The sequence below is a fragment of the Tubulanus polymorphus genome, chromosome 4 (genome assembly GCF_964204645.1).
Source record: "Tubulanus polymorphus chromosome 4, tnTubPoly1.2, whole genome shotgun sequence".
In the NCBI taxonomy this organism is placed as follows: domain Eukaryota; kingdom Metazoa; phylum Nemertea; class Palaeonemertea; order Tubulaniformes; family Tubulanidae; genus Tubulanus; species Tubulanus polymorphus.
The window spans coordinates 24,380,337-24,406,514 of record NC_134028.1 but is presented as its reverse complement, the minus strand read 5'-3'; the positions used below and the strand labels follow the sequence as shown (position 1 = coordinate 24,406,514).

Here is a 26,178-nt window from a genome sequence, read left to right as displayed (position 1 = left end):
TGACCATGACTGGACCTCTATAAACATGGGTGCTTGTGGAGGTCTGTGATAATTATCGATACCTCTGGAGGATCTGAGATGGATTTTACATCCCCAAAACAATGTATATTGTCAGAAAATATGTAATTCAGTTAGATAGGAAAATGGATTGACATGAATGACTTAACCGGTTGAAATTTCAATGTTTGATATCACTTTTTCTGTAACGTTCATAACTTGAGTATAGAATCGCGAAAGACGCTTGAATCTGTATTGCCTAGGTGTCAGAAACAGTGAATTTAGCCCTAGACTGTATCGCGGTGTAGCGTACACACGAAGGTGTATGCGCTACGGAAGCAGGTTCGTAGCGGATATGAATTGTCGAACAAACAGTACACGATGATTTTAAGTTGACGTGTATATTACTGTTTGACTTAGAGCAATTACTCACGACGCGATCCTGAAACTTATTAATCACAGTTATGACATGTTTTACAACGAGCACGACGTAGTTCAGATATAGTATCGAAATTCTCAAACCTAGCACTGACGATGGCTGGTCAAACTGTGGTTCCAGTTCCTACAAATTTGATTGTAATTGCGAATTTTGTTGAGTTGACTGTGACCACAACCGCGGAACTGGCTCGTTTCTCAGGACCAGCATCATCTACGGGGTTCAAAAGAAAAGGGGGTATTTTTCGGATAGAATCCACGTAAGGCCGGAGCTTCCGAAAAGGATCGAATTGCCGAGAGGATGAATGTGAGATCGTTTTAATGATATCTGCGTATTGGAAAAAGGGGTGACCTCAAAGTCAAGATCCCCGAAATACCTCCCCAGATCGACTGTGGATCTGAGCCCGGAGCCTTCTAAAAATCCATTTCTGTTATCATAGTTTTAGACTTAGTGCTTGTGAACATAATATAAATCATCCACATGGTAGGAATACCACATGCTATAGACCTGCGGGGATCTCACATCATCGTCGAAAATTGGCCAATATCGCGCCGGTTTCGGACCAGCGATGCGGGTAAAATATTTACGACGGATCGCAATTATTTCGTCATCGGTTGCATAACGCGTGTGCCGAATGTCGAATAACACAATGTCGAATAACTCTCAGCAGGTTGCGCAGCAGCTGGAATTTGATGGAGCTGAAATCGTTGCCAATATCGTCACGAAACACAACAACCTGGTGCATAATACATTAACCGGAGGCGCGTTTTATCGACGCCAAATAAGCACCAATTCCCTAAGTGAAATAAATGCTCTCTCACTCCCTCTCATATTTACATGTATTAATTCATTTTTGTTGGTTCTGATTGAGCAGAAATTGTCCACAATCTACTATTTCTATTTGGTTCCACAGAGGTATTGCAGCCAATCGACCTGACTACGCCATATTGGTTAGCATATACATGACAGACCAACGCACACGGCACCGAAAAAACGTTTTTTCCTCGTTTTTTCCTTTCGATGTTTTTTGTTATGCCGTGTGCGGGGGAGGCAAAACAAAAAATACCGAACTGAAAAAAACGTTTTTCACGAGCAAAAAACGTTTTCTGAAGAACGTGTTTTTTTTTTTGGCGAAACAAATGTTTTGCCGTGTGCGTTGGGCTTCAAAGTTTGTAAAAAAAAAACTCACCACAGACAAACGCAAACGAATTCTGCCGTTTCCAGATTTTGGCCGGGGTGTACGAGAGATCCTGGACCCAATTTCGTTGACTTAAGTCCAAACATGGTCGTAAGTCTTAAGTCTTACGTCTTAAGTTGTTTTTAGACATGCTGGATTGAAGCCATAACGGCACAACTGGCCACAGTTCTGTTCACTTTTTTCCACAAATTGCAGGTTAATCTTTGAATGAATGCGGGATTAATGCAAATTGATTTTGAAATAGACGATACAATATCGACAAAGATGTCAAATAAGTAAAGATCTTGCACGAAGCTCAGGTAACATCTCAAAACATGTTTCCACCGTGTACCTATTGCCGAGCGATTTTCGAACCATTAAGAAACGACTTAACGTTCCGTAGTTTAAATAGGGACACGCCATCGTTTTAGCTATTACCGTCGACAAATCACGGGAAACACGCTCGCTACTTACTTCCGGTATCCCGTGTAATATACCGGGAGCGTGTCACACGACACTGCGTCTTCGATTTTACCAACTAATAGTTCTACGATTTTATACCGGCGAAGTAAATGCCTCGTCTTTTTTTTCTCGAAAATAAAAAGGGCACCGTTCATCGGGAAAAACAACCAGCAAACTGTTTCAATATTTTCAAATCAAAGAGGGAATGGAGCATTTTCAATAGTAGTCATGGATACTATTCAAACAGGAGTTGATCAACGAGGAGCCCGTGTCACGAGCTTACCCGCCTAGATATGGTGCGCGCAAAAAACTAGCAGCTCTTAAAATTAAGTTCATTTTAAATTGACCTTTTCATCTATAGATTTTTTAGCCTCCTACATAAAACAGATCTATAGGCAAATCATGTTTTTTAGATGAACTCATGTTTATATCTATTACGGTTCAATATATTGCGCGATTTTTATTCATCTTTATTAGTGCATCATCACTTTCTTCTAGTGAAATCCTCGATTGCCACAGTCGACTGACGAGTAACCATTGTTACTGATTGGAACGACCTTTTTTCGAACTGATATTGCACAAATTAATATAACGTTTATTCAAGCGTTACTTCTCATCGCATTCTATTTTTGCTGGTGGGTACAAATCAACATGGGGTATAAACCAACAAAGACATGGCCATCAAAAAAATTTAGTTAATACAAATAAGGATTTCATTTCATAGTCATGGTTTTTGTATTTCGTAGACGCTTGACATTCAAGACATTATTGCAACAAGGTCCAACGTCTGGTCAGCAATACCAAGTTGGCTCCGATTTCGGCGTCAAATAGGAATCCGTCAATCTATTTGAGGACGGCGTTAATCAGAATTGATTCAATACTCGATTTAACCCGTGGTTGAATTTCAAACCAATCTATACGCAGAAACCCGAACATAGGTGGAATTAGACGGATGCTTTGGGTCTTTTGTCCCAGTCGTATGGAAATAAATACTCCAAGATTGATGCATCATACACATTGACATCTACGTTATATACGCGTAATGAACGTATTACAATCTACATGTATCATCAATGTCTACTTTGATCTGTGATGCCCAACAGCCATAAATAATCATCCGTGTAAAAAACCGTTATACATCTGATTATACACCGTTATACACGAGACCTATATATAAATATAGTCGAGAAGACATGGAATCATGATACACGCTGGACCAGTGCCAAATGAAAAGTCTTTGATTGAGTCGTAAGAGTCATTTCAACAGGCATTATATATATTATTGCCAATACGGCCACATCATTGCCGGTCTTTGAAGTAGGCTCTTATTCGGAAATAACGGATTTCAGACTAAATCATCAGTCCAACTTTCCGTCGCTAGATCCATCACTTTCAGCTTATCGGTTTGAGGTATACCGCAATTCTGTTTGAATTTCCGGTAGAGGTTTCACTCCGCAGTATGGAGTGTTTATTGAAGGAGATGGATCGCTCTTTTTTCTTCTGCGAAAGGAAGTTTTCATTGTAAATAAAAGCATTCACTTCTCAAGCTTTCGTTCATTATTCTTTAATCTAAATTCGTTTTTCGCTTTTCAGGTAAACACACGAAACCAGCCACCATCGACGGGAAGAGAATGGTAGGTGTTGTAGTCCGAACGATACTTGAAGCAGAGGGCTAAACCGTGATATGACAACAAGTCGCAGTCCACATGACCTAATAACAAGTCGCAGTCCACATGACCAAATATACTGTCATTTTGGTAACCCATCCGGTACAATCTTAGCTTTCCGAGAGATAACCTTGACCTGACACTTGTGACGCCAATGAGATATCACCTCTATCGTAGAGAATTACCTAAATATCGTGTTCTAATTTGCGTAACATTCTTGTACGATTTTTAACTCAATTTCAAGTTTCATCGTTAGACTGTGGTAGAGCTTGTTGAGGCCGGCCGGTAGAGTGGCAATTAGAGTGTATTAGCTGTAGCGTTAGAAAGCGCGGCCACCACTTCACAGCTTCGAATACACGCAATGGACCTGATATTGACTTACACCGGACAACGTCCAACCTTAAGCGCTATATAGTTTGACTCTCGAAGATTTCTACGGTTACTGCATTGCCGCCGAGCCGCTAACGAAGAACATCCACCAACTACTTCAGCAACAACGGTAGCCACGGTTACAGATTTAGTTTTGGAAAATCCGATAGAAGTAATGACTGGAACAGCACTTTGCTATAACCACAGTTGTTACCGAAGTACTGCATATATTTTTGATCACCGTCAAATGTCACTGTTATTTCTATAATATTTGTAATTGCTTATAATTTCCTTTGGACCTTCGCATTATATCATTTTGTAATTACCTATTGCAAGTCTCCAAAACTGTCGAGCAAATATGATATGTTATCATTATATATTCATACTATGCTTCCCAGTTTCGTGCGCGTTTATGAGAATACGGTTTCGGGAAACAATCTTTCCGAGTTCAAACATGTTTGATTCCTGTTAATAATTGAATAAAGCACTCTGTGTAAACTGTAGATGAAGGAATGAACCATTCCACCTGATAGTGGCTGTTAGTCATCAGTCGGGACGTTGTGGTTTCGTTATGATAAATTTGATCACTTGAAATTCGATTGTGGGACTTCTTCATTCATGTTTTATTCCTTGTTATCCTGTATTGGGTGGATTGGGCTTTTGCGGCTAACTGTATAGTTAAACGTCACTGACGGCCATTATGACGGACAACATGACGCACGTAAGCTTTATGATTTTGTAACTTCCGTGCATGAGCCTTATTCAGAAAACAGTCGTGTCGCTGAACTTACCCCGAGGAACGATAACGACAAGTGAATGACGTCTCGAAGAGGAAATAATCAATTGCCAACGTTGAGAAACAGCGGCGCACAAGCGACGGACATCGATCTAAAGGAAAACCAACGGCGAAAAGATGTAAACGGTACAAAAATAGCGCGCACCGTTTTAGTATAACTGTGACCGCGGAAGCAATTGATGCAAATACCACTGATAGATGCATAGATTACAGTGTTTTCATCGTGTTTAGCCGGTATTTGATGTCTAGAGTTCGGCGAGATTGAGTGGCAATGATGGGTGTTACGCGCGGGGCTCACGATGAAGATTGCCTGGTTTCGGGTTTTTGGAAATGCGCATCACCAGAATAACAATACGCAGAATTCAACGACGCACGTGAATAAAGCGTTGTCTATCTCGTCGATTAAATCCCTGCACGGACCATTTCATAAAAACGTTGTTAATGAAGTGTTTATAACAATGATAATCCTTCTCCTTATGTTTCTTCAATTTAATTTTGTCATTTCGTCCATTTATATATTGAGGCTTATTTAGGGATTGCATCGTTATGATAAACATGAACGGAAGCCTCGCTTAAAAACGCGCGTGGTTTATATATTGTACATATTAAATGATCGGCAGTCCATTATCCGCGCTACCTTGACTTAGCGTCTATTGTTTCCGATTGCCAATCCCGATGGGAGAGGGTAATACCTATATAAGGAGAAGCTCTCGCTTAATTAGGTTTTTTTGTTGTTGACATCTTCGACGTTGTGTGGATCGTGACTTCATTCCTCGTCGTCGAATGAAAACAACGATAGTAATAGAATTCCTGAGCCGCGCACAGTAATGACTAATGTCGATATCATTTTTCGTCGTCGTCGTCGTCGTCGTTACGTTAGCGACAACGATCCTAATGATGATGATGATGATGATGATGATGATGATGATGATGATGATGATGATGATGATGACGACGACGATGATGAAATTTCTTTTTCTCGTAGAAAATAAATCGATATCCGAAGCAATTATTCCATCCGGTTTTATAAAGCGATCCTCGGTAAGGTAATTTCCTCATACCACGAAACGAGACCCAGTCGCGCAAGTTGTGAGAAGATCGCTATCAATCCAGTTATGAGTTGAGGTTTGACCTCGGAGTAAACTTATTTGAAATTGAATAATTTTACCCCGAGGTTAAAATCCAAGTGGGGACCGTCGTACCTGGATCAGGTGCTCAAAAGTCTGAATCAACCAACAGCACGAGAACAGCACGAGAACAGCACGACAACAGCACGACAACAGCACGAGAACAGCGCAGTTATTACAAACCGAAAATTACCAACGATATGTTTGTATATAAATAGTTCTATGTTTTCCATTTGTAGTCACTTGTTTTATACCTGATGAGGGGAAATGTTCCCGAAAACGTCCGTTGTTAATAAAGTCCTAAAGAAGACCCCTTTCTACTCTCCGTACTAATATCCGCATTATCTTTGTATGCGGTTATCCGCCATCTTTGTACTAAATATTGTTAATTATGTATTTTTCATAAAATTAATGTTATTTGACAATATAGTTTCTATTATTATTATTAATAAACTTATTTACTGATTTGAAAATTAGATTCATCGTGTTTACGCTTCTATGGTAAATGATCTTATGAGCTCGCATAACTTTCCCCTTAATTTACTTTCTTTCTTTTCTAGGACTGCTTTCTCGCTCGAGCTCTACGCATTGCTTCGAGGCAGTCCTACATTTTTCATGTCTATAATGATAATTCGTTAATGTTGTAACGATTTCACACGAAAACAAACCATACTTTCATATCTCATATCATAACATATTGTGCATGAAATTGTACAGCACGTGACATGACATATTGATCAGCATCAGGTACCGAATGCTTCGTTATCGATCAATGAGAAAGATCATCATCTGTATTAGTGGTAATCAGAAAAATCTATGTTGTACTTTGTTGAACCAGCTCGTTATCATGCAATACTTTCTACCAATGTTCACACGTACGGAAAAAAATAGGTCTACGTATCGGTGTCATGCTATTCGCTAATTCATATATTCCTGCATTTTTTGCGAGGACGAAGATGATGCTTAACTCAAATGTGATGAAAATACCATTGTTTATGATTCAAAATTTGCTCTTCGTATTGCCATAATCTGCTTGGTCCTCTGTTGAAGGCACGTGCCCCGTTGACCGTGATCGGTGTCGTTCGCGGATGTGATCACTGTGATGATGTGTAACCTGCTGCCCTTTGTGTTACGTTAACTTGCCTATATAAACCTTGTATAACCCTGTCACCTCGCCTCACTATTTTTCTAATACATAATGTTATATGTATATTAGAGATAAAGATTAGTTGTTTTTGCTGACTTTTTTCATGGCTGATGCTGCATCGTCTGAATTTGCTGTCTAATCGCAGAAATATGGATTTAGCGCCAAACAGTCCGCACGGTCGCGGTGTTATGACGAGCTTTGACTGTATGCGCAGGTAACCCGATTACGTGTCTTCGTTCGACTTTTTGTAATAATTCTGATTATCAAACGCCGAGAGATTGTCAGTGGTAGCAAATGAGTTATTTTGAGGTTCTCAGACGCACGAATATCAAAACAACATTCCGTAAATTGGCAATATATATTCCATCTCATATGTGTGTTTGGATGATCACCGAATAATATAGAATCCAACACTGAGAAAAAAACGAGTTGAAAATGTTTTCCTGAGCTGATATTTATTCGATGTTTCGACTATATTTGAATACAGTAGACTTCGCCCGAGTTGGACCCCGATCGACTCTGATAACCGGTCAACTCAGTCGTGTGTTGAAATACGTATTTTTGTGACACTATTTAAGATCTAACAAACATCGACCTCAGATATTAACTCAAGTCGGACACATTCTAACGGTCCCAAATAATCCGACTTGAGCAGAGTCTTATGTAGTCATCTTCAGGAATGCTCCGTATTAGGATAAAACCGAAACGTCGAATGCGGAAGGAAACGTTTCGGACTCACAAACAGACTTTATAACACTGCGACGATCACCAGCTTAATCAATGGGATGGAAAAACATGCATCACGTGACCGTGGGGATACATCACAGGACATATGTCTACAAGCGGGACTGATGCGATGATTACATAAAATGTGGTAGATAATGCAAACGTAGACATTTAGTTCAAGCTTGGAGTAATCGTTGTGACTGATTACGCAAAATTCCAAGGTAGCAATTAATAATCTGGAAATTGAAGTAAACTGTTCATTCGTATTGTATAGTGCAGTTAATGTCTTACCTTTTCGAATAGTGAATGTGAACTTATCAGTGGTCAGTGATGTTGAGAATAATAAGTTTATCACACCTCGTGTCGTGAATGCATCGGAGCATACGCCTCATGTCATTCTTCATCAGTAACCGCCTTTCTCTCCTCTCTCACTCTCCGCAGGTATCATCTTGACGTCGATGAGTTTCGATCTCGAAAGTAAATTAACTTCGGTCTATTCGTTCGGTCGTGCATACTCAACGAAGACGCGATGTTATCAATTAGTATAGCTGTCCACCGCCAGATGGCGAGTTTGTGCTCGATATCCTTCGTCATCCACGAGAGCTCTACTGAAAAATCTGATATTTAGCCCGATATGTTCATTGATACGTTAATTCAATAAACCAATGCGTATATAAAGCGCCCAAAATCCACAGCAAAATCGGCGATGAATACCATCTTTTAATGGTGTGTACTTTCTTCGAACGTTTGAGAAGACCTCAGTAACTAGTAACTTTCCCAAATTAAGAAAATGAATCTGTTTACTTCAGTAGACCCAAATACCTTAACAAGGAAGCCAGCAGTATTTGTAAAAAGGCAGATATCATTATGTAGTCATCGCTGCGTACATCTACTTCCGAATATAATGATATAAGCGAACTGTGTAAAATCTGGAGTAACTGTAACTGTTAGTTTTTATTATTTTGTATCTTGTGCTCGAAAAAAATGTATAATTTCTGGAAAGATGGAATTGAAATCTTGATCTTAACAACCGAATCTGAGTGCCAATGACACACTTACGCCTAACTTAGCACTGATCGGTCCCTTGATATCTACCATTATATAGTTCCATATTCTCTTTGCGATTTACATACCGATGTTTAAGGTGTTAAATAAGACATAGGTCCAGGGAAAGGATAGTCACTTTATTTCTAACTACAAATAAACAAAAGTGAAATGATGAAGGCTTTCTCATAAAAAGGTTAATTATCTGCTGAGTTCATCGATATTTTTACTTTGTTTCTATCTTAATCCAATCCAGAGATATGAACGAAATAAAAAAATTGAACGGGGAAAAAATAGGGACAAAAACTCAACAATGCGGACCCAGCGGGTACCCAAAAAATGGAGCCTGGAAACTGTAAAAAAGGCTTTTTATTGTTACACCGTAGTATATCCCCTTTAGAAAGTGACAAATCACTGTTTTAGGTGCAAAAGTAAGACGTGTTAATTAAGGCATAGAAAAGTTTTATTTCTAAATAGAAAAAGACAAAAATGAAATGATGAAGATTTGGATAGAAGTTATTGTGTCAATTCAACATGTTTTTTGTATCAGCAACTTTTCCTCGTCGCTTGTCAAATCATTCCATTGCCGGTTGAAACCACACACGTTAAAGTAAGGTTTTCCATTGCTCCCTATCCTACCTAAAATACGCAAAATTTAAATACATTAATCGATTCTATGTTTCAATCTCAACTTTAAAAACAGGTCGGCGGAATAAACATGTTTAAAGACTTACCAGAAATAACGTAGATAACCCATCTCCTTAAACGCATTCCACATGTTGCTGATCCAACGCGGGAATATATCTTCGAGTAATCTTGGTATTTGTCACCCTGCAATAAAACAGCACTCAAAAACGATGCAGATAACGGTACGTTCATGCCGGCGTGAAACTAAACCCCGGCTAAGGTTTGTCGAGTGTCAGACGTTACATTGGATCATTGGAAATTACCTTGTAAACTGCAAAAACGCTCATCTCATTCTCTATGACCAGTCCAGACTGGACGAGCGTATCATTTTTTATCGTTCCAGCGAGGATAACTAAACGATCGATAAGAGACTATGTCGGATGATTATCTATTTAAAACGACTTTTGGCATTCTTTCACGCCCAGTGGTTACAGTAATTATGGTATGTTTGTTGGAGTGATAAAGATCTTACCGAATCCGGCCTCACAAAACCTTTGACTTAGTGGTTTTTGCCGGGCGCAACGGCACGTCTCGCCGAAAACCAGCAAAGTCGTTAATACAACAACCAAACTCAAAATGATGTTCGCCATGCCTGCTTTTAATCAAACGGTTTTACTCTAATGATATTATGAAAAGAAATATATACAGCTCAAACTGAATTGTTATGATGAAGGTATATTCTCATCTGATAATAGTTTTTGATGAAACTAATTTGACAACTGGTGATTTATGAAAGTATTTATTCATTTATAATGAATTATTTGGCCACCAGTATGAATATACGTGCGTCACTTACCTTTCAGCCGATATGCTATGACAGGCCTACGATGCTAGTATTTAAAGAAGCGACAGCTGCCGCCTTATAAAAACACATTCTAATCTTAATTCAATATTAGTTGTTTCCAGTATTTGATCGATCATATCGAGTAAAAGTCGATGGTACTTTTCATGATGTAAGTTCGGCGCATTTTACTTAAAAACGAATATCTAACGATTTTCGATGAAGAAATGGATAATTCTGTCCGTTGTTTTCTAACGCCTAATGTAAATGGGAACAGAAGAGAAGCAGTGACACTCTAGACAGTCGAGACGACAGTCATCTCTTCATTGAGAATAGTGGCACCAGATCTACTACTCAAACTCACAAGGCGTGTTCCCAATTGAGCGCAGAAGTTACATCAAAGTTACAGATCTATCTGCCCAGGATTAATCTATCAGACCAGGTACTGCCCCCTCACATTAGGTCTTGCCCTGGTTCACTACATAAATGAAAGGGGTTCGAACCCACCATCTGGCACCCCAAACTCCACACTGCTCCACATTGTTTATGGAATGGACTTTATCAAATAGTCCCCTGCCTCTACTATCATATTTCATATTTTAGGCAAATTCATACTTGAGATGTGTTTTCAACATTTATAAGGTACTTTGACGAAACACCTGACGTATAGGATATAGACGTTTTTAGTGCTGGTTCAATATCGATGATTTGTCAAGCCTTTTGACAACAGAGTTTTTTCACACTTTGTATACTGATATATCATATCATTCCAAATATATATATAAACACCTGGAACTAAGGGGTTCAAAGGCTTTCGATTGAATGTAATATTTAGTCGCTATTCTTCAATATTCATGTTGCTGCCTGGATTACAAATTTAACTCTCATTTCTACGAACGGTATGAACCTGTTCTCTCCAACAGATTTATACATGTACCACTCTCGCTGATGTGGAGCATTCCGTCGTTACGATCTCATTTGTATAGTTCCAAAAAACTAATATACATTGTCCCACGTCCTCTTAGCAATTGACAAATCGATGCTTTTCGCAAATGTAAGACATGTATGTTAAGGGAAAGAATTGTCAATTTATTTCTGAATAGAAATAAACAAAAATGAAATGATGAAGATTTCGATAGAAGTTATTGCGTCGATTCAGCATTCTTTTTGTATCAGAAATTTTTGCTCGTCGCTTGTCAAACTTTTCCATTTCCGGGAGAAACCACATGAGTTAAAATAAGGTTTTCCATCGCTGTTTATCCAACCTGAAATACGCCGCAAAATTTGTAAGTTCATTAATTGACTCTATGTATGAATCTTAACTCTAGAAACAGGTCGGAATACACATACTTAAAGACTTACCAGAAATAACGTAGATAACCCATCTCCTTAAACGCATTCCGCATGCTGCTGATTGCGCGATCGAATATATCTTCGAGAAATCTTGGTATTTGTTTCCCTGCAACGAAACAACAAAAATACCACAAATAATATGATGTGTTGATAGTCTTGGTAAGGGTCTCCGGGATGTCTAACGGTTTAATAGAAGGCCGCGTGTAAAATCTGTCGAGTCTCGGTTGTGATTTTGGTTTATTGAAAATTACCTTGTAAACCGCAAAAACGCTCATATCATTCTCTATGACCAGTCCAGACTGGATGAACGTATCATTTCTCTTAGGTCTACCGAGGATAACTAAAATATTGATAACACTATGTTGGATGATGATCTATTTAAAACGACTTTTGGCATTATTTAATAAACCTCGCATTTTGTCGGAGTGATAACAATCTTACCAAAATTGGCGCTACAAAACCTTTCATTAAGTGGTTTTTGCATGTTGGGGCATGAACACGTCTTGCCGAAAACCAGCAAAGTCGTCAATACAACAACCAAACTCAAAATGATGTTCGCCATATCTGCTTTAAACTACAATCAAACGGTTATCTTTAAATATATCTGCAATAAATAATTCGGCCACGAGAATAAATATACGCGCATCACTTACCTTTAAACAGTATTCTATCAGGGGCCTACGATTCGAATATTTATACAGAAGCGACAGATGCCGCCTTAAAAAAACAGATTTTAATCTAAATTCAATATTGGATTTTTCCAGCATTTCATCGAACTTCGAGTAACAGTCGATAGTACTGTATAAGTAAGTTTGAACATTAATGAATTCACGATTTGGTTATTGTATTTACTGTAACGTCATCATTTCACAATTTTCTACGAATGAATCGAAAATATTATCTCTGCTTTTGTTGTAAATGAAATGTGTAGTGTAAATTATAGACGTTTTTTAAATATTGTCCTACCGACACATGTATTAACACATGAATTGTAGATTCTTCAGCTAAATTCTTTTTAGTGAGCAAAGTAAACTAAACTTAACTAAACTAGAACTAGTAACAACCAGCAGCTAATGGTCCCCGGATGATCGGGCTGGTAACAGGGCTATTGTGGAACGAACGAATGAACGAATGAACGAACAAATGAATGAACCGTATGGCAGAAACGAAACGGAAAATGTATATTTAAAGCATTTTATTTCATTTACTTCAGTATGATTTTTTTTACATATGAAGAATAAATATATTGTATACATATTTTACACCTTTTTTGTCTTTTCATCTTTGATAAATTTCCGTAGTCTGCGCAAATAATTTGTTTTCAGTAAAGTGGCACAGGAAACATTAATGGTACAGTAATAAGTATATCTTGTGTGTTCTAGCATGGATGGCTCTACTCATCCAATTGTCTATGGAGGTCACGCTTTGGTCACATGACGACGTCATATTGATGGGCGTGCAATATCGAAAATTTGCATGACCGATCTCGGTAGTTTCTACATCCCCATTCTATGTTAATGTTCACTGGACATGTCCCACTTGTTCCTTTATCCCCATTTTATGCAAATGTAATACTTGACCGGTCAAACCACGTCGTTCATAAGCGTGTTAGAAACGGGATTAAAAATAGTTTCCAAAAATCTAATGAAATTAGAAAAAATTGCGGTATTTTGGTTGTGATTTTCGGTAGCGCTTTGAATGGCTTCACGAACAAACGATCCGTCACATGCAACGAGCGACCTCTATTATCAGAATTTACATTGAGAAAAAAGAAACGACTATGACACGTCTCGTATACTGGCCTTGTTTATATTATTTACAACAGTTGCAATATATACGAATAATGATCAGAGCCCTAGTGATGCGAAAAGATCAATATTTAAAACCATTTACATCGAGCGCGATATATTACCATAGAACTCAAATCAAATTTGGTTTGAGTTCTATGATATTACATAGATATTAAGTCTTGTTTCGGCAGTTAGTGTGTTCGTCGTCTAACCATTTTTGGTGTGCATACTCTAAAGGTCAGTAGCGCGGCTTTGCCAGACACATTCATCAGGAGTCTGTCAATGGCTGGGTTAAAATGCTTTGATGTCGGATTAACGAGTGGTGGAGAGCGTAATTTTTCCGCGTCGCTCATGATGATAGGTGTATACTGCAATACTATCATAGCACATACACATGTATCAGGCGCATTCAATTGTACATTAATCATCTAAACTAGGAGTCGAGGGACACCACGCCCACTTAGGAAGTGGTTTGAGATGCTCAACAATCTGATGATTTCATTATTCAATGCCCCCTGGTAAATATACACTAAAACAACGACCTTGAAACTCACCGCAATCATAGAACATGCCATGAGCTACAACTTTGCAATTGATTGCGGTTACAAAATATGCAAGGTACAAATATGAATAGACAAATTGTATATGGGACAGGACAGATGCATGTATTTATCCAGATTTATCTAGGACAGATGCATGTATAATTTGAAGCGTCTTCAAAACTTTTCCAAAGTAACTGAATTCTGTTAACGGACAGGCGAACGTCCGGACGACGGACTTAAAGTGAACGCAATAGTCCGCTCGGACATCAGTCCGGAGTGAGCTATATTGAATTGGTTATCTATTGATTTCCGAGCGGCCATTTTAGTAAGAACCAACCTCAGAGGTACTGTACTTCCGGCCAAAATTATCCGTTCAAAATAACCAACCTCAGCGGTACTTCCGGCCAAGATGGCTGCTCAAAAATTAATTCCGAACCCCCATTCAGTAAAGCTACAATGACATAAGTTCACTTAGTAATCAATTGAAAGCTTAGTATTTTTTTCAGTATCGTGTGCGTATTCTGTAGCACTGAAAGACATTCTGAAGCAGGCTTGTTTTACATAGATTTCTTTTTATAATGAGATACACAACATTCAACGGTTCAATACGACCACATTGAAACAATATTTTTTATTCGTTTTTATTCAGTTTTTCTTTATGAAATATCTAGATATTGAATACCAGACTAACGAGTAGTAGGATCCTATAGACAAATTACGATATCGATATTTTACGAATTGAAACTTCTCCTTATTGTATAAAGATGCTTTCCCCAAAATACAAAACTATTAAACGCTAAATTGGCCTCGTAAAATGGCCACAGGAAATATTATTCGGGTAAATCAAAAGAAATGTGAAATGGGGGTACAGCTGACCTATAACACGTTTGCTACATCGTATTTCAAGTTGTTTTCTAAGTGTGAACTCTTTAAAAAGACGGCAGAACAAGGAAGCGATAATTCAAAAATGCGGAATGCGTGCCGTTCTGAAAGATTCTAAAAAGTAATAATAATCAAACACAAAAATAAGAGAAATCATTAACAAACCCAATCATTACATACACTAATATAATAGAAATTTGTAACAAACTGAAATATCATTACATCTCGGTAGACAAAAAAAAATACAATCTCTTAATTTGTGATTCCATCACAACCAATTGTATAAAGTTAATAGCATAGTATCGTTTCTTACAAGAACAATTGATATATTATAATAATGTTTGTAATATGTTATTTTGATTGGCACTCAGCCTTCATCGTCGTAGAAGAATATATTCCTTTATACAATTATACAAATAGGTACATCACAGCTTAACTGAACCCGGAAGTAAACGAGTAGCTAGAGGTAATAAGTCTTTTCGTCCCCCCATATTTTACACTCAAACGATCCTCAATTCGACCGCTTACGGTAAGTCTATTACACCTTGGAGTAATCCTTGAATTACTCCGTGATTACACATACATAAATATATACAGTACACTGTAACTACAGCCACGGGTCACAAATGCTGGTTTACGAGATTCGAAACTCGACTCAGGAGGCCTCTTACCTCTCTAAGATCCACAAGGTACGTAGAAATAAGTACTATCACGAATTGTCGAATTAGAAAATTAAACAACATAATTGACCCCGATTCTTTAGTAGTGCCACATTACTGTCAGATGTTCTTCAGTGCAAAGGAGCAAATGAAGTGAGTAAAGAGCGAGACGAACGCAGAAAATGATATAAGCCGAGAGAAAATGTGCAAGTTGTCGTCCGTCTGCGTACTGACACGACCTTGACCGCCAAGAAGTGACGCTTAAACGTCGTCAAGCGTGTCTCTCCTACTGATCAGCGCCACCTGGTGTACTCATCCGCACGCACCAGACATGAAACCTTCCTACTGAACTTACAGAAAAAATGCGCTCTCCTCTCCCTGATCATTTCGAACAGCGTCTTTTAGTTCTCGTGTAGGCGGATTGATATAATATCGACTCGCCGAATTTATTCGATACGTACACGCTGAATTCATACTGCGTGTCAGAGGCTAGACCCGTAATCGTTTGCGTCATCACCATTTTCTTGTTGTTTTGCGCTCGAAACGACCTGCACATAACCCTCTTCCCGACCGTCCGACTACCGCGCCGCAAACACTGGCTCTTCTGCGAGTACGTCGATTGGTAATCGTTCGTATTCACGTTTCGTTTGTATAAACAGTATTTTAGATTATCCTCGGTGCCCAGCCAGGCCACTGTTACGGAATTACAAGTAGTTAAATGTTCGAATACTTTCACGCTGGTGTCGTTTGATATTCTCGGCAGTGGTAACACTCCGTTTACAGCTGTAGTATAAAACAGCTTCACTAACCCAGTCCGTCGGTGTTCTAAAATTAGTTTCACGCTGTAATTGCTATCTTTATCGACCTTGTCAATTTCGATCGTTTTTAAACCTTTGAACGTTTCTTTTTTCAACACTTTCCTGTCGCGCACGATATCGGCGCTGATTTGACCGTCGCACGACAATATTTGAATTGTCAATTTCGGCGTCGATTGTCTGACGCGTAATCTGTATCGCCTGTAACCGTTTCTTTTGCGAAGTAAAATGGCCGCCAGTCGCCCGTGGTCGATTCTCGTCGATTTCACCTTGGGTTTAGTGCGCGATACGGTGCCCGTGTACCGCACACTCGCGTTATTCGACGGGTTCATTGCGAACACGTCGATGTAATACCTCGTTTTGGGTCGTAGACCCCGAAATCTATAACGCCTCTTTTTACCGACACAGGCGTATTTCACGTTTCGATTTTTCGGTCGTGTAAGCTTGCGTTTAGCGTTTATTCGTTTGCGTATGTCCTTTTCCCAACCCCAACCGAAACCGGCATTGGGCGGCACCGTAGGCGGGATATCACCGCGCACCTGCGCCAAAGCGTCGCAGTGGCTGAAAGAATGCTTTCGACGCCGCAAAGCGACGCAATATTTTACTTTTTGTCCGAGCAAAGCGTGCGTCGGACTCGGATCCCACGAAACGCGCAAACTTCGCGAGGTCGCTCGCGTCACCCGTATTTTCTTGTTACCCGGAAGGTCCGGATATGGCCAGTCTATCGAAGGATTCGATGTGGCGAACACTCGAATGCTACTGTCTGTTCCGTTACTTAACAGGTCAATCATATATATACCAACCGGGCTATTGTCGGTTTGGTAGGTCATACGTTTTTGGTCAGTTTTTGAGAACACCTCGCGGGCGTTTGTTTGGTCGACGCTATTTTCCCCACCGCCTTGTTCATACTGTAAACCATCGGCAACTGTGAGAAAAAATCAGAAAACGATCATTACAAATCAATGCGATTCTTTTATCAATTTAGGGACGAATGGAAATTGATTTAAATACGGATCCACCACCCTAAATTCCGTCAAAACTTCGTGAAAAATTAAAAAGGTCGGAAAAGAATTTTTGTTCCCCGTTGAGTTTTCATAATTGAGTTTTCGAATGAAAAACAAACCCGAAATTAAGAAACGCCCCTCGGCTGAACTGAATTTTATCTGCGCAAATTACTTGAAGTTGGACCCTTTTGAAATAACGTTCAGTCACAAAGCTTCTATTCATTGCGGCGAGTCGAACCTGCAGTAGATTTACACCGTATCCCTGGGATTTAGACGAGTCGCTGTCTATGATTTAATCGAAGAAAAAACCCATAACTATCTAAAACAAACTAAGAGAGGGTTGATACGTTTCAACTTATTCAATTTTTCTGTCTTTTTAAGTTTATAGTTTTAGTTTGAATTCCGAAAACTGCTCATAGACTAGAATCGAAACGTCGATACTCTCTTAGTTTTCTCTTCACTTGATCCTATCCCCTGCGGTCTTTGTTTTCAACTTAGCGCCTAACTCGACGACTGCGTACATTCATCGTCGGAGGTGAGAACGAAGTCGGCGTTTCTGCGGTTTATGAAGCGGTTGGCATACGTGCGGTATCTGATTTGATAACGCGCATTGAGAGAGAATATTAGAAGTAGTTTTAGCACTAAACAACTACTGCTTAAAGTCAGTAAGATCAACTACTAAACCTCGCACATCTTCGTACGATCAGACACGTACTATGTCTTTCACTATCTTTCTTTTTGAGAATTTTTCTTGTTTTCTTAACTTTTTAAAACTTGTTCGGTTCAAACGACAACTTAGCTTTCCCAAGGTCTCGACTAACTTTCTACTAAGTTGTTTAGACTATCGTTACGTTTCTTTTCGATGGCACTTCACTCGTCGTAGTTTGAAATGCGATTTTTAATGAAATTTCAGCCTCGAAAATATTTTCTAGTGAGGCGTGTCGCGCAGTCAAATTTTTCTTTCCACAATTACTGGACTAGAATCGTAGCGGTCTTTTGGATCGTGGCAGCGCGATGCAAATTCCGAAACAGATAACCATATTGTGTTTACAAACCAATTAAACGTTTACGTTTCGAGAAATAAACATTTACGTTGGTAAAACAAACTTGCGAGTTTTATGTACGGATAGGCAGAGATTTTTCTGCCATAAGAAACGTATTAACTTTTTACCTTTATGCGCATTGAGAGGTGGCATGTCTCTTAGATAAAGCTTGAACAGGACCGGAGCTGTACATGGTGTAACTATGATTGACACCGGTGTATTGCGCTCGACGATGAAAAAATACCTGCAAATACGAAGAAAGCATTAATCTATAGAACATCAGTCGTGTGCTCGTGTTTACAAAGGTAACAGTGTCCACACATTTGTCCAGTATTCGTTTATCCAAAGAAAATAACCATCAGTACATTTACCAACGCATATATCATCGTTAGTTCCTGTGTGCTCGTCGCGTTCGATGATTTGTTGGTTATTTTTTTCAAATCTATCACCGAACAAATACCGTTTAACGTTAGTTTGTATCACAAACTTTCATCTTGAATTAAGATACGACTGTGAAATCAAGTAAAAATCGACGGTTAATTTTTAAGCATTTGTTTATTGTCTGATAGTTAACGCTATGCGTACTCGAATTTATTTCGACAAATTCAAAATTGTTCGGAATTCTGATAAAGGGAACCGCCTGAAATCAAACATTGTTCAACGTTAGGTCAAATCGTTCGGCTTGTAATGATTACATACAATCAATTCCTAGATGTTTCTGTAATAATAATATTTGTTTTCAATAAACCTCCCCCGACCCCACAGCCAGTTTCATTAGTTCCCGGTTATTTTGATTTAGAGTTACAAACTTTTGAAAAGAACTGACTTCTTAAATCTTGCGAGAACAATGGAACTGGATTCCGGTGTCATAAAGTAAAAAGCCTCGCCTTATTTTATACCCCCCATTTCATATATCTCAGGATTAATGGCAAGGGAAGGGTCAGCAGCCGCATTATGTCTATCCACTTCATCCGCCATTCTATTGCTGGTGTGGGGGGTGAGAGGCATCTGACATCGAAGGCATCTGATACTATGACACGACACCTGCCTTGAATTTATAGAATAACAAATGCGTTACTGTTCAAAGACAACAACATAGTCACCATCACATAATGTTTCTCTTACCATCGCTTACATCTAAATATTGATAACTATATGCAGGGAGCACACGGCCTCTTTAAAAGTTAGATGCTTCATATTATGACATGTAACGAAATGCAGAAAATAAACCTTAAAAGTACAATATCCCATCATCAGAGTTGTATCTATACTGACACCGTGATGATAGACACATTTACATAACCGACTTCATATTTGCGGTCACATCGGATCAAAGGTGATTTAGAAAATTGCCCGAACGACGTAAAGATGTAACGATTGTTTGACAAAATCAAGAGGAAACAATTTCATTAACGTAAACATCGTATGAAAGGAACGATTCGTTATTATGGTATGTTTCGGTCTCAGGTTTTTATCACTCGCACGTGCGCCCGTTAATTGTTTATCAATTAGGAGTATATTTTTAGTTTCAAATGGTTTCAGAATAAGACATGATACTCGAAGGATTGAATGACTTCTACACGCAAAAACTAAAGCTTCAACTGCGAGAGAGGAAACGACGTCCGGGTTCGAACATCGTCGAAAAAATTTCGCGAAATTCGTTCAAAAACATTGAAAAAATGTATCTAGTCAATTTTATTGCTTCGCCCCCGCACTGGGTGTTCAGGTCAGAGCCGCCTCACCGTTCTACCTCAACAAACAGAAATCCCAGGCTGTTTTCACTGAGTTAAACTAAGAATAGTTAAGAAGTCTTGTTTCAGCGGCCATATATCAAGAAAACACTAGTCGGCTGGAAGAACAACACGGAAAACCATGTTGGGACCATTTAATGGATAAGTTTCATTTATGAAGGAAGAAAATTTAGTGCACTTAAAGTAATTTACGATGTTCATAGGGTCGAGTGGGGAGATGGATATCTTCGTATACGTTAGGGAGGGCTCCCCGGAACAAAAAACTTAGGCTACCGAAAAACGTGTTAATCGAGAAAAAGATTGGTTTCCACTGTTTGTAATACAATTGAAGAAAAAGTACACTTATGAAGAAAAAAAACTATGGGATTAGTGACTGAGAATGGCTCAAACAATTCGAAATTTCACTACACTCATTGTTTTCTTCATAGCGACTTGTTCTTCAAATAGCGCAACATGTAGATGAAATTGGTTGAGGTTTTGCCCGATAATTCACGACACGATAATTCAACGTTACTGATCGCAACATATGTCACGCACACGTGAACCGCCAACGCAAACATTCACGAAATGTTCACCAAACGCACTTTTTCTTCAAAGTATCATTTATGTTTAACACATTTCGAAAATTTGAATTCCATCTTCTGAGCGCGTAGCAGCATTAATAGATAATCTGTACTCGTGTAAGGGTGGTTGTCCTTTGAGCATTGCTAAATAGTCAAGTTCTGCTATGCTATCTTGTACCTCCGAAACAATAGGTCTAGATAAATGGTTCTTATTTCAGTTTTATATTAATCTAAAGCTGATAAACGAGGTAGGCCTTAAGATTATCTCCCATCAAGGTCCCAGTTCTCCATAGACTCATGGACAAATCGCCGTGTTAGTCTATTTCGAGTAACGAAGCCGACAACACCTTCGACTTGTTAAACATAGCTCTTAACACACGCTTTAACGATTAATTTGTTTAACGTTCCGCTATTTTCGACAAATGAAGAAACTGTTCAAATCTCCTCCACGGTTTTTGTTGAATGTTTTTATCCCAGCACTGTCTGCATTCAACAGGTTGTTACCTGCCAAGGCGTCTGTGTACATCTCGAGGGCTATGATGCAATTCTGTAGCGCCGGTGTACTTATGGTACTTTCGGAGGGTTCCGACGGGTACTTCTCGATAAAGCTGCCTGTGCTCAAGATATTTTCGACGAATGATAATGTCGGTAAGAGTGTGTCGCGTTGCGGTCGGTCACGAGATCTGGCTCCAATTCGTTCTCGAGTAAGACGCGACTGTCTCCAGTGACATCGATTCTTGCCCCGTTAGCACTGGATGCTCCGGGGCAAGTAAGTCCATTTCGGACGTTAGAATAATGATGACACAAATTCTGTAATCACGAACGACTCTCGCTTTCAACCTCGAATGCTTCAACTGCTCGTGCCAGATAGAAAAATAATAGCGATTCAGTCAATTAGGTTCTCACCAAGAGACAATTAACAATTTCAGTTGAAACATATACGTCGAAAATTAAATAAGTTCGAGAAGTACACGATAAACCAACAGAAACTAAGATGGATGGTCGAAAAAAAAAGAATAGCTCTTGTATCAGTTAACCGTCTAGACGAGTAAGCTTCAATTTGTTCCTGACCACTTATTTTACAAACGCTGTCGTTCATGTTCAGTTCTATTTCGTTATCCGTTAATCTATTCGTCATAAAATTCGGCTGCACTCAATTTATAATCGATGAACTCCGCCGTTATCGAGTTGTTTGCCTATCGTCGAATAAAACTGACAAAACTATCTCCGATGGATAAATTTTGATTAATATAGAAACATTAAATGGTCCACTTGTGTCTGTATCTATAAGATTAGTGTCGGGTAGCGCGGCGTCGATATATTGATCCGTCGCTTGCGGCCTTGTCCTTCGTGACACTGGGAATGGCGTAATATAGTTCGAGATTGACAGATAATTAAACGGAATCCAGACGAAAGTTTCTACACACAGACCCGGGAGCGAATGACATAAGCGGGATAGTGTCCACGATGTCTATACTACAACTGGGAGTCGTTTAACAAACTTGCGAGATCAGTGGTTTTCAGCTGTTCACTTCTTAACGTTTTCAATTTGATTCGCATTGTCAACGACACCGCTTTACGCACTTTCCTGTTTTTCTTTTAAAGCGGACTCTCGATCTTTTACACAATTGCATAGCGAAAGCAGTGAAAGCTCATTTTCGATACCAGTTACGTCCATCTTAGTTCTATGACTAATCGTACAACGCAAAATCAGTCTCGAAGCCACGATCAAGATTACACGAAATAAACTGTATGCTTTCTAGTTAAGTTCATTTAGATTAGATTTTTACCATAGGCAAGCGAAGATCTAGGAAAGGGTTGCTGTTGGGTGCATGAACACCCACCCCTTTGGAAAGTGTCCCTCCTATTCTTTATTTTCATAGCGTTAGATACCAAAATCAATGTTACATTTTTATGAGATGATCTCTCGAAGATGGTACAGACAACTCACCAACCCCTCCCCCACCCTTAAAAACCCTGGCTCGTTTAACTTATTACTTTTGGCTATTACGTTTAAAGCAGGTTCGCGATTGTTTATTTTCCAAGTGAAAATTCACCCGACGGTCACCAAGACTTGAAGGAGGGGCACGTGACTATCAAGCAACAACGATGAAACCGCGGGACTATGGCAGTAATGTGTGTATACAACACTTCACATGCTAGAACGTTGACCACGTCGAAATGAATGTAGCCTCCTCGGATAACTGGATCACCGATACTGAGAGAAATATCTATATACTTATACCATGTAAAGACTAGTCGAAGAAATATCAGAGGAGTCAAAATTGAAAAATATGCAAAAAAAAGATTCTTATATTTGACACCGACAATCGAAGAGGTTTGCTTTCGGAACATCTCTCGGGACCCAGACAGATGATGCATAATTGAGGTTCTCCATTTATAACGACTAAAATTCATGATATCCATTTCAAAAGGTCAAGGCAATGTGGCCCATTTTGTCTGCGGGTTCGTTGTCTCGTATTTGACTGAAAACATTTATTCTGGATCGTATGCAATTAACAACGGCTTCACTGGGATAAACAACACATCTCAAACGGTGCACGAAACCGATATCTGTGAGCGAAAACCGAAATGTCAAACAGTTTTCTTGTTAAGTCCCAATTTCAAGTAATTTTACCCCTCTCGATCATCGACGAAAAAGCGCTTTTTTCGCTGATTGTATTGAAACTAACGGCGCTGGAGATTTGAAGAGAATCTTAAAGTACGTTTCGAAAAGTTTTTCTAAAGACGTTTCAGAATAATGTGATTAACAACACAGTGTAGAAATCATGTACACAATGCGTCACGACTCGGTCAAAAACAACATATTTACATGGCAGATCAATTTTTTACATTCCCCATTTCAGGATTTTGTCCTTTCTAAATCCTCAAAACGTTAGTCTATATATAAGCTACACGTGTTTGTTTGAAAGCCCAACGCTTACGACGCAGGGAAACGCGGGAAACACGTTTTTGAGCGTTACGAGAAACGAGAAACATGTTTTCGGAAACAGCATTAATAATGGTCCTTTCTGTGTTTCCCTGTTTCCCTGCATCATCATGTGCGTTGGACTTAATTCATGACCATCTTTGAAAACCTAGTAAATTCAAAATGCCGTATAGGTTTTAGGAGTGGTTTGTATTTGAACGAATGATATATTATACCCCAACCACATCCTCGCTTGCCAGGGGTCAGGTATCACTCCCGAACTCGCTTCCACCAGCCCCCTGGCCTCACGAAGCATGATTTCATTACTGGCGCTGTTGCGTATGACGTCATATATCGATTTGCAAAATACTCCCTTGTTCAGTAAAACGTTCGCTGATTGGTCTATTTAACGGGAAAACCAATAGAAGCCTAAAGTCGTTTGTTACAAGCGCTGTGATTGGTACGACCGGATTCTGGTCGGCTAGTAACGACTCCAACGACTCGTGAGGTCAAGGGGTTCGGCGAACAGCTTCAGCGTAGTGGGTTCGAATCCCTTGACGGGTGAAGATGCCCCAACCAAAAATCGTGGCGTGAACAAACGATGACATCGCGTTCAAGAGCAACAGATCGAGTCCTTACCTTTGCGTTTCTCCTCTGAATAGATACGTAGTTACTTCAATGCCGTCGGGTAGAATCTTACTGTCGTAGAACATCTCTGGGTGATTTCGATGAAAACGTTTCTGGTCCTTGCTGGGAAATATCTGCGCCCGCGTTCGTTCATAAAGCATCAGTAAAACGAGGAAACCCACTGCATATATCCATCTATAGCACATTGTCAAACCATCCATTATTTTCTAAACTGAAATAAGAATTTATTACATAAAATTTTCAATCGTGTGCAACTCGTTAATTTATATTTGCATTTTAAGCTCTATAAATCATACCCAGATATTCATTGGGCATTCATTTTCATGATAGTACAAAAAGTATACGTACATATCGACAATATTATAATTATGTATACGACCGAATGCACGAAGTTTCATATTCGGCAGTAAAGCCTTGAACAATGGGCTTCAAAAACTCTTACGAAGAGCATGTTTATGACAGAAGCGATAGGCGAAATTAAACGGATGAGAGAAATCTACACGGTTGAATAACAACTACTCTATTACCCGAGCTCTTGCATGAGACGTTTTTGTGAAAATTTAAATTCCAGTATAAATTCAACTGCATATAAATCAGAGTGAAATCCGATTCGTCTAATTCCGTTTTAAGCGATCATAAATGAACGAAACGAATAGCATTTTTAATCTGATTTTATTAAGACTGGCCAACGTAAATTAATGTCAAAGGTGCGAACAAATGAAATCAAGATATAAGTAGGATAGATATGAAAGATTTGCTAGTTTCAATTTGACTTTTTGCAGGAAGTTCTTTTTAAACGTGATTTCATATCTCTACAGATGAACGGATGGAAGGGAAAATATAAAAATAATATAAAAAGTAAGCGTTTGTATAAACTGCACTAAACACCAGTTCACGGCACTTCTGAGTTTAGGGGATCAATAAACGTTTGATTTACTGTAGGCCTTGATTTAACAAATTGAAAATGAATTTAACTCCGGAGTCAAACATAACCGAGAACTGGGACCCGTTAAGAAAGAAAAACTTAATTGTATATGTACAACTATAGTTTTATTCAAAGTCGCGAGCGGCTTCTAATCCGAACTGCGGAACCAGATAATGATGTATAGAATGAGCAGATTATTGTTGGCAATAGCAGCACCAGAAGCGCGGTGGTTTTACATCTAACAACTCGAAACAACAAAAATTAGATATTGACGAATACAGAAAAACGAATCTCTACAAACACAAAGTAAATATCTTAATAAGCAAGCGATACATGTGCTATAGATATATACCACCCGTGAAAGAGGTTACGTTATGAGAAAATAAATATTCGATGTATTTTATCTGTAATTACTATATATTGCTCGTGAAAGCGGTGGAATCTTTTTGATTAGGTGGGATACATTGAATATCGCCAATATTACGAGCTTTCTAGAAAACCGGCTCTAACGAGACAAGTCTCGATGATCGTGGAGATGCATCGAGTGAAGTGCACTGGAGGTTAGAAGATTTTGCATAGACAACCTTAGTATACTTAGTATACATCACGTATATACATGTTATATGTATTGTCTGAATGGAAATTGGAATTCGCAATACATCGGGATACCTGTACGATTGCATAATGATTTTTGTTGAATATTCGGTCGACCGTGGGTAGATTGTGCATAAGACGTGAAGTAAACAACCTAGTCAAGTTGAACTGCTGGATCGTAGCCATTTGCAGCACCGAAACATGATTGCTTCAACAACACTGCCGGTTCTAGTAAATAATCGACGCTGTGCCTGGATCGGGATA

The 26,178-nt window shown here is 39.0% G+C and overlaps 1 protein-coding gene across 1 annotated transcript; it reads right to left on the bottom strand.

Annotated features, from left to right (window-relative positions):
* Nucleotides 1–16,018: 16,018 nt before the first annotated feature.
* On the bottom strand, nt 16,019–24,580 carry LOC141904489 (protein NDNF-like). The gene is made up of 3 exons (XM_074793078.1): nt 24,387–24,580; nt 18,633–18,748; nt 16,019–17,382 (listed from the first exon to the last, which is right to left on the bottom strand). Exons 1-3 carry the CDS (start codon nt 24,578–24,580, stop codon nt 16,025–16,027), a joined length of 1,668 nt encoding a protein of 555 aa, XP_074649179.1. The 3' UTR covers nt 16,019–16,024.
* Between the last annotated feature and the right edge of the window lie 1,598 nt (nt 24,581–26,178).